Source organism: Leucopleurus acutus (assembly GCF_964270905.1).
Source record: "Leucopleurus acutus genome assembly, chromosome: 21".
NCBI classification, from domain to species: Eukaryota; Metazoa; Chordata; class Mammalia; order Artiodactyla; family Delphinidae; genus Leucopleurus; species Leucopleurus acutus.
Window position 1 is genome coordinate 29251396 of NC_139163.1, and position 14577 is coordinate 29265972.

Below are 14577 nucleotides of genomic sequence, written 5' to 3' on the forward strand. Positions count from 1 at the left end.
TCATAATGAGACTGGGGTCCCCATGATCTTTTTGCCTTTATTTCCATTTTTATAAGGTCATAGAATGTTAGAGATGAAAAGTATCTTAGAAGTGAATCCACAATAAATCCTGTCCTACTCATCTTGGTCTCCCCTGGTTCCTTTACAGAGAAAACATCTCAATAAATGTTGACTAATGGAGGGACTAGTGTTCACTGAACACTTGCTTTGGGGAGCACTCTGCTAAGTGTGTGTCACATGCTACCTTGTTTGATCCTTACTGCAAGTCTGAAGGAGATATTGACAGACTCCATTTTATAAATGAAAAACTGAGAAGTTCAGTTACTTGTCCAAGATCACAGTTTCGTGATGAAACCAAGATTCAACTTGTGTCAGTCCTATGCCCACCACCACCCAATCTTGCCACCACTATCCTTATTAACTTGAAAGCTTAAATCACTCTTCTGATACTTTTGGGGGAGCCACACTCACATACACCATTGGGGTGGGGAGGTTGACCTTGTAATTCAAAGAAATGACCTGACTTATTAAATGAAGTTACTTCTACTTATTGTCATAGTGAGCTATCACCTGGATTATACATCCCTTAGTTCTGTTAAGTATTTATGGTCTTTAAAATGTTTTCTATATAGCATATCCGTTGAAGTATGTCATGCTCACCCAATCCTTCCGCTATACAGCCCTTCACCATGATCCCCATCACCGTAATCCCTTTGTTCCTTCCACCACTGACTGCCGGCTAGCGCCTTCCAACCTTGCACCTCTACCACAAGCATCTATTAGTATATTCACACCATGAAGGGCTAGTCTAGTCATTTTTTAATCTTTATCACTTTGGCAGGAGTAGAAATTATCAAGTCCAGAGACATTTTACTTGAACACAATTATTGCAACCCTAGTTTACAGATAACCCAGTTTTGTGTTCGTGGTAGATGGAAACTTCCCCAAAAGAAGTCCTTCATGACAAAGACCCTAGGTTCTGCTCAAAGTGATTTTCCCAGGGCAGACATGTGAAATTCTATCTCAGTTCCCAGGGTCTGGGAAGACGATGAGAGAAGAAAGTACGAACGTTGCCCTTTCTTTCCAGAAGGCTCGAAGCCCAGTCACCTCAAGACAACATGGAGAGCAAACTTTAGCCCTTTCTCCAACGTAATAGCATCTCATTCATGAAGCTGAATTAATGCTTGAGAGTCTTTCAACAGTACAGCAGTACAGCCAAGAATGTTTTCTGCAACAAAATCCATCTCTACTTGCCTCACCACCTACCATTTCACCATCCGACTATTAAACTTAGTATTTTACTGCGCTAATCTTTTTTTTTAATTTATTTATTTGTTTATTTATTTATGGCTGTCTTGGGTCTTCGTTTCTGCGCGAGGGCTTTCTCTAGTTGCGGCAAGCAGGGGCCACTCTTCATCGCGGTGCGCGGGCCTCCCTAATTGCCGAGCACAGGCTCCAGACGCACAGGCTCAGTAGTTGTGGTTCACGGGCCTAATTGCTCCGCAGCATGTGGGATCTTCCCAGACCAGGGCTCGAACCCGTGTCCCCTGCATTGGCAGGCAGATTCCCAACCGCTGCGCCACTAGGGAAGCTCCTACTGCGCCCCTCATCCTGTTTGTGATCTTCATATGCCCAGAGCTACACACATAGGAGACTCAAGAACTGGGCTGAATGTGTGCGGAGCCCAGGCTGGACTGTCTAAAGCTGCCTGTGCTCTCCTCCCAGAAGGCGGCACCTGCCACCGGGGGGACTGCGGCGTGGACAGTCTGAGTTGAGGCTTGTCGTCCAAACTACACACCGGGTTTTGTAAATTAAGTATCAATACAATAAGAATTCAGAGATCTCATTAAGTTTTTCTATTGGTTACATATTGAAACCTTACTCTGGATATATTGGGCTATATAAAATGTAGTTTTTTAAATGTGCCTATTAGAAAACTTTAAATTACATATGTGTCTTACACTGGGCAGTACTGGGCTAAAGGATGACCAGAGGAAAATAACCGTACATTTGAATCCTGCCATGTTCTTTGCAGTTTTCTTTTATATCTCTTAACGGTTCCTCCCGAGAATCATCTGAGATAAAAGGCATGTCTCCCGCCCCAGCAGCTTCTCCTGTTGATCCGCTAGCAAAGGACCCCGGGAAGAGGACCTCGGGCATAGGCCACGTTTTCTGCGTCCCTTCGGTTCCGCGGGGGCGGCAGAGACGGCGGACGCAGAAGGCCCGCCCCTCGTTTTTCCCCCTGGCCCGGGAACAACGCCAGCAGCGGCTCCGCACCCAGGAGCCCCGCCGGGCTTCCTCGGCGACCTTCCCAAGATGGCGCCGCCGAGGGGCCGGGGCCGGGGCCGCCAGCCGCACAGGCCCCGTCCCGCCCCGTGCTGACGATTGGCTGAGACGACTCGGTGGTGAACGGTGATTGGGCACAAGGAGACGTGAGCTGGGCGGGACCGGAAGGGGTCTCAGCCTGGGGAGCGGGGGTCCGGGCTGGACGTTAGGCCCTGGGGGATGTGGAGAGCTGGCAGCATGTCTGCGGAGCTGGGGGTCGGCTTCGCCCTGAGGGCGGTGAACGAGCGCGTGCAGCAGGCGGTGACGCGGCGGCCGCGGGTGAGGAAGGGGACCGCGCGGTGACGGTGGGCGGCCGCTTTGAGGCGGGGTGGGGGGGAAACACCTGCGTGTGAATGGGTCGTCACAGTGACGCAGAGGGGTCTCCCGGAGGGGCGGGACCTGCCCGCCGCCTTGGCATTGGCGCGGGTTGCAGAGCCCCCAAAAGGCTAGCGAAGGGGTTCCTCAGCTTACGTCAGGTTTTCTGGAGGTTGGCTTGGTCGGAGCAGGTGTCGGTATCCCGGGAAAATGACCAGTCTCCAGGCAGCGCGATCATTCTCCATCCCGCTTCGTGTTAGGGGTCAGCAGCCTTCGCGGATGGGAGAGGGGCCAGACCTGTGCCCAGAGGCCGCAGGAGAAGACGACCACTACCAGAGCAGCCAAAGGAGGCCAGGTCTGCCGGAGATCACGTGTGTGGCAGCGTCTCAGCTAGTAGATATGCTCAGTAAATGTCAGTCCCCCCACCCCCCTCGCTGGCGCAGGACAGGGTGGATTGGCCCGACTTAGGAGGGAGGCACCAGAGCTGCACTTGCGCGTTTGGGGCAGGAGGAAATTGACCTCCAATCCGAAGCAGTTTACGGGGAGATTTTTTTTTTTTTCCTTATATATATTTCCTCTCCTGTTGGAAGTTCACTAAACCAAAGGTCAGTATCTTCCCCCCTCAGTGCAAGTTTAAGCTGAATTGTGTGGAGTAAGACAGGCTTGAATAGAGAGGTCAAAGTTTTCCCTGATCAAGCATTTATGGTGTTAGAGCTGAGAATGCTGGCCTGGAGACAGAAGACCCGTATTAGTGTGGCCTTTACTTGGCTGTTACTTAGACATTACCTTGAACAAGTCACTTAACTGCTCGGGCTGTCAGTTTCCTCATATGTACAGGCAATGGAAAGCTCTAAGCTCCCTTCCAGCATTAATTTTTTTGTGATTCTCCAAGAAAAAGCTAGAGATTCCCCTAATAAATAATCACGCTAGGGGGTGCTCCCAGTATAACTCTCAGGCAGGTGGGCTGCCTATTCCACTTTTTTCTCTAGAAACTGTCAGTTCATCCGCATAATCCTAGGAGTTATGACATGGTCTCCAAAGGTTGGCAGTGCAGCCCTCAGAAGGAAGGGAAAACTCTTTGCTAATCATTGTAACTTTTCAGGCCCTTTGAGAACTCTGTGATTCTGTAAAAATTCCAGAGGGTGATGGGGTACCTGAAAACTGAGCCATATGGGGATAGGTGAATCTCTTCCCTGTGTGGATTTGGTTATAGCGGAGTCCAGGGAAGCTGCTCTTTAGGTAATGGCCATGACAGGGGGGTCAGCTAGGTCTAATCCTGAGTCCAGAGCCTTCTGTGTCCTTGGCTCAGTTCTGCTGCTGGTTCCTGATTAGATTGTACAATAAGTTACAGAGTTGCCCTAAGCAGGCTGCTTTTGAGAGTGCCTGTGGGCAATACTGATAATTACACCAGGACCCAGATGAGTTTCCAAGACTGTTGACCTCGGGGTTTCAGAAGCCAGAAGTGGCCTCCCTTCTAGTCAGAGAGCAATGCCTTCTCTTGGCAAAGTGATTCTTAAACCTCCAACCTTGGCATGCAAGAGACTCATCCGGAGAGCTTGATTTAAAGGAGATTCGCAGACTCCAGACTGAGGTTCAGATCCAGTGGGTCTGGAGCAGGACCCAGGTGATGCTGATACTGTCGGTCAAAGACCAGGCTCTACGGAAATCCTGCTCTTACTTACCTGCCCAGCTCTCCTGAGGGAGAAAGGTCTTCTGCTAGATGTTAAGGTAGCTAGCGTATTAGAGTTAGATGCCACGCATACAAAAGACATTTGATCAACATCATTTGACACTGATCTCCCTGCAGTATTGGAAAAATGGATCTTCCAGAATGCCAAGTTAAAGATCTCTGCCAGTCTCTTCTACAGGATGTCCTACAGGGCTTATTGGGATAATATTTCCAACCTTTGATTCATCTGGGTCTTTTCCTCTTGGCAGGAACTCCCAGCCATCCAGCCCCGGCTAGTAGCGGTCAGCAAAACCAAACCTGCAGACATGGTGATCGAGGCCTACAGTCACGGGCAGCGCACTTTCGGGGAGAACTATGTAAGAACCCTTTTCCACGCTGCCCTCGGAAGAGTCACGTATGCCAGGCTTCTGACTTGCTCTGTTTTTACCCTCTAGGTTCAGGAACTGCTTGAAAAAGCATCAAATCCTAAAGTAAGTGGAATCTGAATTCTTAGTTTGTATCTCAGTCTTGGCTGTTCAGTTGAAAATTAGACCCACGTCGGTGGTTGAGTTTTAGAGCTGGAGGTCGGGCTGGCGGTAGAAATGTCTGCTTTCACCTTGAGCCCTAAACATTTCTCATCTAGATTTTCTTTCTTTCTTAAGATCATAGTTTTTTCCTTTGTGGCTTTTTGAAAATGGTGATTTTTAGGAGCTTGCTGTAATCTTGGATCCTTTTGAGATTTGAAAGCTTTAATCAGTTCATTCTTAATGGGCAATATCTGAAAGAAGGAGAGAGTGGATGGGAACAAGGAAGAGAAATAGAACAGAAGCCTTCAGGTTTTCTCTAAGTATCCTTAGGAGCCTGACGGAAGATGACAGTAGTGGTTTATTGCATAGAGGGGAAAGGTCAGAAGGCAGCGTGCAAGGTATGTGGGCGGGCAAGGCCTCCGCACAGTCTAAGTCAAACACGCTCACCTCTTTCTCTTCAGATTCTGTCTTCGTGTCCTGAGATCAAATGGCACTTCATTGGCCATCTACAGAAACAAAATGTCAACAAGTTGATGGGTAAGATAAAACTCTAAATATGAAGACACAATTTTTTCATCATTGTATCACTTACGGTACCTTCTGTGGAAGAGAGAAGATTTTAGAGTATTCCTGATTCACCATTTGTGCTTTGGAGTTTCTTTGGGGAAAGAAATCTTAGTTCTTTTTTCAATTTTGTTTTTTCAATTGAAGTATAGCTGATTTACAATGTTGTACCCATCTCTGCTGTGCAGCAAAGTGACTCAGTTATACACATATATGCATTCTCTTTTTATATTCTTTTCCATTATGGTTTATTACAGGATGTTGAATATAGTTCCCTGTGCTGTACAGTAGGACCTTGTTGCTTATCCATTCTATATATAGTAGTTTGCATCTACTAACCCCAAACTCCCAGTCTGTCCCTCTCCCTCCCCCGCCCCCCTTGGCAACCACAAGTCTGTTCGCTGTGTCTGTGAGTCTGTTTCTGTTTTATAGATAGGTTCATTTGTGCCATATTTTAGATTCCACACATAAGTGATATCATATGGTATTTGTCTTTCTGACTTACTTCACTCAGTATAATCATCTCTAGTTGCATCTGTGTTGCTGCAGATGGCATTAGGAAATCTTCGTTCTTAATATAAGGGAAAACGTGTAAGAAAAGAATGAACTCACAATTGACTGGGTAATATATACTTGGAAACCTACCCTACCTCACATTAGGTATTTTTTGGTGGTCTTTGAAATAAATTATAAGGAATTAAAGCCCATAAAATTTTTCAGCTGGCAAAGGAGACACTTTTGTCCTTTTCCCTTTAAATGAAAGGCTATAGTAAATAAAGTGCAATAATATACAATACTACAAGTAAAGTATATAATAATAAAATACAATATATAGTAACATACAGTAAATAAAGTAAAATTAAGAATTAACTATAGAAAGACTTAACTGTGTGAAAATGACAGGTGGAAATCTTCCTGAATAACTGAATACTTACTTCTCTCAAGGTGTCAAAATTAAAGTAACCTGTACTTATTTTTTAAAACAGCCTTATTGAAGTATAATTGACATACAATAAATTGCACATATTTAATTTGATAAGTTTTGACATATGTTTGCACTTATGAAACCATCACAAGAATCATGGTCTTAAACATATTCAGAATGGCCATCATCAAAAATTATACAAATAATAAATGCTGGAGAGGGTGTGGAGAAAAGGGAATCCTCCTACACTGTTGATGGAAATGTAAATTGATATAGCTACTACGGAGAACAGGATGGAGGTTCCTTAAACTAAAAATAGAACTGACATATGATCCAGCAATCCCACTCCTGCACATATATCCAGAAAAGATGAAAACTCTATTTCGAAAAGATACAAGCACCCCAGTATTCATAGCAGCTCTGTTTACAATAGCCAGAACATGGAAGCATCCTGAGTGTCCATCAACAGATGAATGGATAAAGAAGATATGGTACATATACACAATGGAATATTACTCAGCCATAAAAATGAATGAAATTCTGCCATTTGCAGCAGCATAGATGGACCTAGAGATTATCATACTAAGTGAAGTAAGGCTGAGAAAGACAGATATATGCTATCACTTATATGTGGAATCTAAAAAAAAAAGGACAAGATGAACTTATTTACAAAACAGCATCAGACTCACAGGAAACAAACTTATGGTTACCAAAAGGGAAAGGGGTGGGGGGAGGGATAAATCAGGAGTGTGGGATTAACAGATACACACCACTATGTATAAAATAGATAAACAACAAGGTCCTACTGCGTAGCACAGGGAACTATATTCAGTATCTTGTAATAACTTTTATGGGAAAAAAATCAGAATATATGTAGCTGAATCACTTTGCTCTATACCTGAAACTAACACAATATTGTAAATCAACTATACTTCAATTTAAAAAAAAGAATGCAAATAAGGTGATTAGCATATTACCTGGAGGATTTCAGTGTTTAATAAACGTAAGCTGCTGATGTTGCTTCTGTCTTGTTGTTTTTTATCTGAGGCAAGACTAAATGCATCTTTGGGAAAGAAGTTGGTTTTGATGACAGCTAAGTATCTCCCTTAGCTGTCAGTGGTCATTCTAATGTCCTTGTTGAATAAGAGCATCCCCATCCCAGGAAGTTTAAAGACATGGAGATATCAGGCCCAGGGAGCACTTTAGCTTTCACTCTTTAACCTTTCCTTATTGTCATCTTGGCCTGTTTCTCTTAGTTTGAACTGAGATTTAATCAGATCAAGCCTGCCATTCAGAATCTCTACAATTATCAGCTTCTTTTTTTTTTCACTGTTTATTGTTTTTTTTAATTTTTTTTTTATTGAAGTATAGTTTATTTTCTTTTTTTTAATATTTATTTATTTTTGGCTGCGTCAGGTCTTAGTTGCAGTGTGTGGGCTTCTCTCTAGTTGTGGCATGCATGCTCTCTAGTTGTGGCACGTGGGCTCTGTAGTTGTGACGTGCAGGCTCCAGAGCACATGGGCTCTGTAGTTGCAGCACACGAGCTCTCTGGTTGTGGCGCATGGGCTCAGTAGTTGCGGCGTGTGGGCTTAGTTGCCCCACGGCATGTGGTATCTTAGTTCCCTAACCAGGGATCGAACTCACATCCCCTGCATTGGAAGGTGGATTCTTAACCACTGGACCATGAGGGAAGTTCCTAAGTATAGTTGATTTTCAATGTTGTGTTAGTTTCAGATGTAAAGCAAAGTGATTAAGATAGATAGATAGATAGATAGATAGATAGATAGATAGATAGATTCTTTTTCAGATTCTTTTCCCATATAGGTTTTTGCAAAATGTTGAGTATAGTTCCCTGTGCTATACAGTAGGTCCTTGTTGGTTATCTGTTTTATATATAGTAGTGTGTATATGTTACTCCCAAACTCCTAATTTATAAACTATTAGTGTGCCGCCTGATTGTAGCACGTCATCACCTCCCTTTCCTTATTCGTGTTTTCTGATTAGACAGCAATGGGCTGACATTCGAACTTAATATCTAGTAAACTGTCGCATAAGTCTTAGCAGAACTGAGACTTAACTGTCCTTTTCCTGGGAAATTATTTTCCTGTCTACCAAGAAAAGCTTTGTGGTGTGTTGCTTGCTGCGGTCAGGTGAGTGAAGAATGACCTGGCCTCTTTCTCGTTACAGCTGTCCCCAATCTCTTCATGCTGGAAACAGTGGATTCTGTGAAGCTGGCAGACAAAGTGAACAGTGCGTGGCAGAAAAAAGGTTCTCCCGAAAGGTTAAAGGTTATGGTCCAGATTAACACCAGCGGAGAGGAGAGTAAGTGACCAGACCTGGACTGCAGACTTTTCTCCCCTTAGGATGGTTGTACCTCAGGAAGAATGGCAGGCCTAAGCATCTGATACCTAAGGTTACAGAAAGAAGTCACAGGCCTTTAAGGAAACTGTTGTATGTAGGGTCTCGGCACAGTGACATCCAAACCTGTCCACGTGTAATTCTTTAATACATCATGGTTTGTTATTTCCTAATTTTTGAGGAGGTGGGCAAGGGGAATCGAGAAGGGCATTGTGACTTTGATCCTGAAAATTCTCAGAGGTCACCATCCCTCCTGAAAGAGATTGCAGTTTTACATGTATAATACTTCTCAGGACCTAACAAAACTATTTAATGTTACATTAGGAGAAAATGGAAGAAATATCACTGTGAGTACCAATCAGTGAATATGTTTATGGGGCTTGGGTTAACAATGTAAAATAGTAAACAGAACCTGGGCTCTGAAATCAGACAGACCTGGAGTCTGAGCTCCACCACTTGCAGCGTTGTAACCTTGAGTAACGTACCTAACCTCTCCGTACTTCACTGCCTTATCTGGCAGTGCAAGCAGGGCAGTACTCCCAAGGGTGTTGTGAGGCTTGAACGTGGAAATGGAGGTAAAGCTGTTGCTATAGAGCCCTGAGCATCTTACCTGTTAGCTCTTTGTTAAGAATAAGTGTTTACAGACCAGTCATTTGCCTACAAAGCTTAGGCTGAAGGAACAAGCATGGGGCCTAGAGTCAGGCTACCTGGAGTCAGGCTACCTGGATCCACATCCCAGTTCCACATTTCCTGGTTGTGTGACCTTGGGAAAGGTACTTGGTTTCCCGGTGCCTCAGTCTCCCCCTCTTTAGAATGGAGAAAGTAAGAGTACTTACTTCATCCAGTTACTGCATTTAATGAAAAGCTCTAAGGACTTGGCACATGTGCCTGGCACAGAAGTGTTCAGTAAATTTTAACAATTATCATTATATGTACATGTACCTAGATTCTACAATACATTATCAATATAGGTAAATCTGAAATTGACTCCAGATCAAGTCTGTTACATCATTTCCTGATCAGTGGCTGTCCTTTGCCCCAATTAAAGATTGGTGGATGTTAGCATCTCCATTTGTTAAATTAGAGAAGGACAGTATCCATCCTCATAACTGTATAACAAATAATCATTTGCTGCAGACTCCTCCTCTGCTTGTTAATTAGCGAGTTCAGTTAAATTTTGCAAGTTATAGTCAAAACTATGTAATATATACTTCATTTTTTATTTTTTTACAATTCTAATAAATTAATAAAATGGTAGAAATACCAGATTTGGAAAAATAATTCTCGGGTTAATCTGGCATTTTGGCGATGTGAATCTTCTTGGTGTCTCAAGAAAAGCAGTGTTCTTTCTTTTCCTTCTACTCTAGCTGTTCTCAGATGCTGAGATAGAATAAAGAGAATCCAGTTTAGAGCTCTTCCCTTGAGAAACTCAGAACCAGGTCAGAAGGGGAGTAACACACACGGAGACCTCAATGTAAAGTCACTCTTTCGGTCTTGAGGACAAGTTCTTCCAAGAAGTCCTCTTGTCTGAGAGCCACCTCCTCCGTCATAAGGAAGGGATGAGAAGGGGCTCTCCTCTGGCTTCCTGGAACATCTTGGTATGTTCTATGTGTCTTCTGTTTCTTTTTGTGAAGGCAAACACGGCCTGCCCCCTGCAGAGATGGTGGCCGTGGTGGAACACATAAGCGCCAAGTGCCCCAGCCTGGAGTTCGTGGGGCTGATGACCATCGGGAGCTTAGGGCACGATCTTAGTCGAGGACCGAACCCAGACTTCCAGGTACTCGGGGCCCGGGGTGGGGCGCTGCTCACGTGCCAAACAAGCATCCGGTGAGGTGCTGGAGCAGGGCTGGCCGCTGCCGTCAACTCCACAGACATCCCGGGCGTTGCCTGTCATGTTATATGATTACCCTCTTCTGGAACTCTCCTCATACGGGACACAGAACAGATCCCCAAACCTCCAAAGACCCTTCTCGGCTCAGTGTGAACCTGCCTGACGCGGTCTTTAGAGAAAATGAGCTCTGACTTCCTCCCCAACGACTGACAGCTTTCTTGAAAAGGAGGAGAATTTGCTAAAAAAAAAAAAAACCTTTCAGTAACTTCTGGCAATTTTTTTAAAACATTTTTTTTCTATCTTTTTAAAAAATTTTATTTTATTTATTTATTTTTGGCTGCATGGGGCCTTCATTGCTGCGTGCGGGCTTTCCCTAGTTGTGGTGAGCGGGGGCTACTCTTCGTTGCGATGCGCGGGCTTCTCATTGACGTGGCTTCTCTTGTTGCGGAGCACGGGCTCTAGGCGCACGGGCTTCAGTAGTTGTGGTGCGCGGGCTTAGTTGCTCCGCAGCACATGGGATCCTCCCAGACCAGGGATCGAACCCGTGTCCCCTGCATTGGCAGTCGGTTGCTTAACCTCTGCGCCACCAGGGAAGTCCACTTCCAGCAATTTTAACAGGGCTTGAAACCATGAGGAATAAAGAATCTCTGTCAGAGATGTTGAGATTCAGCCGCTTTCAGGCATCCTCGGAGAAGGCAGGGATAAATGGATGTCACACTCGTCTCTCTGTCAGGTGTTACTCTCCCTCCGGGAGGAGCTGTGCAGGAAGCTGAGCATTCCTGCCGACCAGGTGGAGCTGAGCATGGGCATGTCCATGGACTTCCAGCATGCGGTGAGTGTCCTCCCCGGCACCCTCAGTGCCTCAAGTTCGGGTCCAAAGGCCCCCAGCAAGAATGTGTTTTTGCTACAGAAAAACCTCGTTGTAGCGTTAGGTGCCCAGGAGTGCTGGCTCTCACCTATACTAGCATCCCCAGCTGCTTCTTTTTTGAAATGAAGTGTATAGGAATTATAGCCCCACACATAATTTTTTAAATTAATTCCCTAAGTGGAATCTAAAGGAAAATAAGAAGAACTTAAACTACAGCTTCTTAAAAAGGCATTTCACTGTGTTCATGCCTGGGCGTGGCTACATGACAGTAAGTCATGACGAAGCAGTCTGATGCCTCGTCGTACGTGTAGATTCACCACGATGGCAGCAGCTCTAAGTACGTTCTGACAGGTGTGCTGTATAACAGCTCACATACGTGATCTTCTGGGGCAGTGAGTAACTTGATAAAGTGTTCCAAAAATCACACTATAAACTTTCCTCCAGGTATACAGTAGGAGCTCGTGTGGAAAATAGAATATTCTAAAGCAATGCAAAAATACTTTGTGTTTATAAGTAAAATGGAATTAGATCCTGTGCTCAGGAGGATCTAAGCCGCGCCACGTGGCTTGCAACATCTTAGTCCCCTGAGCAGGGATCGAACCCGGCCCCCTGCAGTGGAAGCACGGAGTCCTAACCGCTGGACCACCAGGGAAGTCCCCTTACTTATTTCTTAAACACCCTCTCCTGGTGAACCACTGCCCCATAGTCCTCTGCAGCTGCGTCATCGTTGTCCTTCCGAGAAGCCCCTCAGATGAGGCGCAGCTTCAGCGTCTGCTGCGTTTCATTACGTTAAACTCAGCCCTCGGTACTCCTTTCCCACAGATTGAAGTGGGATCTACGAATGTCCGAATAGGAAGCACCATTTTTGGAGAGCGAGATTACTCCAGGAAACCTGCCCCCGACAAGGCTGCAGCAGAGCTGAAGGCCCCGGCGGCGGAGGTGGCCCGGGCACACTGAGCAGCGGCCCAGCCCAAGGGCCGGGTCCAGGAAAACTGACTACGCACTACTCTGGGCTTTCGCTTCCACGTGCCCCACGTCACAGCACGACCACACCCTCCTCGGGAACTGGAAAGAGCACGCCGACCATTATGTGCGTGGATGGAAACCATCTGACTTAGTGTCTGACGCAGGAAGCTCACTTCAAGCAGTGACTTTGGATTGGATTTGAGGAATCCAGACTTTTCTGCAGAACAGGTACCTGGGCACTAGTCAGGAGTTGAGTTCAGGCTTGAACATTGCCCAGGAGCACCAACCAACCCATGAATGCCTTTCCCAGGTTCAAACTTGCTGACTGTCGATGCCTATAATCACCAAAGTCAGAGGGATTCTCACTTGTCGTCCACTTCAATAGAAAGTTCCCTGTTACCAACTCCGTACAAACCCCACTGAGTAGCCATCTCTGCTGCTCTGGAGCAGCGTGGTTTCTGCCCCCAGTCTCCACCCCAGCCAGTAAACGTTGGTCTCCACTCTGGAGTGGCAGTACAGGTAACTTCAGGACCTGCCTTGAGTTAGTCCTCCAGACCCACATTGTGGCTGATGAGAGCTGTGTCCTCAGCCACCGTGTGGTGCTGACCCTGAAAATTACAGGGCAACTAACAAGCGGTCCTTGGGCCTTTCTAACGTCCTCCTCCAGAGACAGGACTTTGAGCTTTTGCCCTGGGCCCTACGGTGATGACCATCAAATGATACGATTTTTCCGCCACCATAGTCCCCGTTATGATGATTTCTTATCTCATAGCTCCCCAGATATGAAAGATTCCCTCAAAGCCAGTTCAGGCTCACAGTTTCAACAAAGCCTGGCTTTGAGGTTCCTGTTCCTGGGAGCACTTTTTAGGCATATTTATAGCCTCCCCTCCCAACCATGTTTATAAGGCAGAATTTTGCAAGTCTTGACGTTAATGGAGTAGCTAGCTCTTCAAAACCCAGAAAGCACAATTCTCGGATAGTCACAACAGACAACTGTAGTCTGGGTCGTTGTTTGTTTTCTAGGTGGGTTTTTCTTACTTATTCAAGCCCCAGTCTCTAATTTTATGAAACAACTTCCATTAAGCTCCTGCCGAAATGAAATTTTGTAAAACTTAAACCATTATGATTCCTGTACTGTTTCAATCAAAGCTATAGTGTGATATTTCAGTCTATTAAATAAAAATGTGAGTCTGAATTATGCCATCTATGCCAATTACAAAGCGATTAAAAGATTTATTTTCTCCATCTGGTGTAGTGAGTGAGTATAACAGGAGGGGGGCCTTGGACCCGATAGGAGGCCACTGTGCCCGTCACTGGCATCGTACAGCTTTGGAGAAGGGCTTCCTGCGGGTCACAGATACAGCCAAAGCCAGACTGCGGATGAAAGAGGGATTCTGAACTTCTAAGAGCAAGAAAGTGAAATGTTGGCATTTCAGGAACTGCAAGAATAAAGAGGTTGCCTCTTGCTGTAAGAAAATCTTAAAACTGCCTCTAGGTGGCGACATTGGCTAACCTGAGGGGCAAGCTTTGGCGCGCCACTGTCCCCAGACTACTCTAGAAGAGGCTGTCATCCGAAGTCTCACCCCTTATTTTTTTTTTCAAATTTGCCTGGGAGTGGGTACAGGGTAGGGGGCCCGGGAGCCCAAGAGTGCGCCCCGCCCACTGCTCACAGCATCCGCCACCTCCTCCAGGCTGCCCTCCCGGTTCTCTAGTCAGACGCTGCCGCCCGTCACCCCTTCCTTTAAGGCAGAAACAGAAGGCAGGGAGGATATGATTCTCCCAAGTGATATGGCCGACTCTTGCAGAGTCACAGGGTTCTTCCAGATACAGCATTTCTTTTCGAACTCGGCTGAGGGTCCTGAGGGTGACTGTGGAACCTTTGGGTGAGAAACGGGTCTGAGCAAGAGAGCCCTCTGGCCTGTGCCTGGAAATCAAGAACAACGAAGCAAGGGAGCCCGGAGAGACGGACTCAAACCCAGATCAGGAAAGGAACTCAAAGTATGTCTGTCCGGTGTGCCCACCACAGGCCGGGACCTTTTGCGGAGAGAAAACAGCAAAGTTGTGACTTTGTCTTTTGTTACACGGGCCGGGCATGAGTACTCACAGATTTGCATCAAAGCCGTGACAGTATCCACAGCAGGTTTCCGGAGTGACAACGGCACGCTGTCCTGGGTCGGACCCACCCAGGCAGCCTGTCTCTGTGACGATACTGTCAACCTCCTGGGCCCC

The 14577-nt window shown here is 45.9% G+C and overlaps 1 protein-coding gene across 1 annotated transcript; it reads left to right on the forward strand.

Annotated features, from left to right (window-relative positions):
* Positions 1-1672: 1672 nt before the first annotated feature.
* On the forward strand, positions 1673-13593 carry PLPBP (pyridoxal phosphate binding protein). The gene is made up of 8 exons (XM_082863920.1): positions 1673-2604; positions 4579-4686; positions 4765-4800; positions 5298-5373; positions 8513-8647; positions 10318-10460; positions 11248-11346; positions 12205-13593. Exons 1-8 carry the CDS (start codon positions 2506-2508, stop codon positions 12337-12339), a joined length of 831 nt encoding a protein of 276 aa, XP_082720046.1. The 5' UTR covers positions 1673-2505; the 3' UTR covers positions 12340-13593.
* Positions 13594-14577: the final 984 nt, after the last annotated feature.

Excerpts from the sequence above, each read along its gene's own strand:
- PLPBP (XM_082863920.1), top strand. The coding sequence starts at position 2,506 with ATGTGGAGAGCTGGCAGCATGTCTGCGGAGCTGGGGGTCGGCTTCGCC. Across the intron at positions 4,687-4,764 it reads GCACTTTCGGGGAGAACTAT|GTTCAGGAACTGCTTGAAAA; the intron begins GTAAGAACCCTT and ends TTTACCCTCTAG. Across the intron at positions 8,648-10,317 it reads TAACACCAGCGGAGAGGAGA|GCAAACACGGCCTGCCCCCT; the intron begins GTAAGTGACCAG and ends CTTTTTGTGAAG.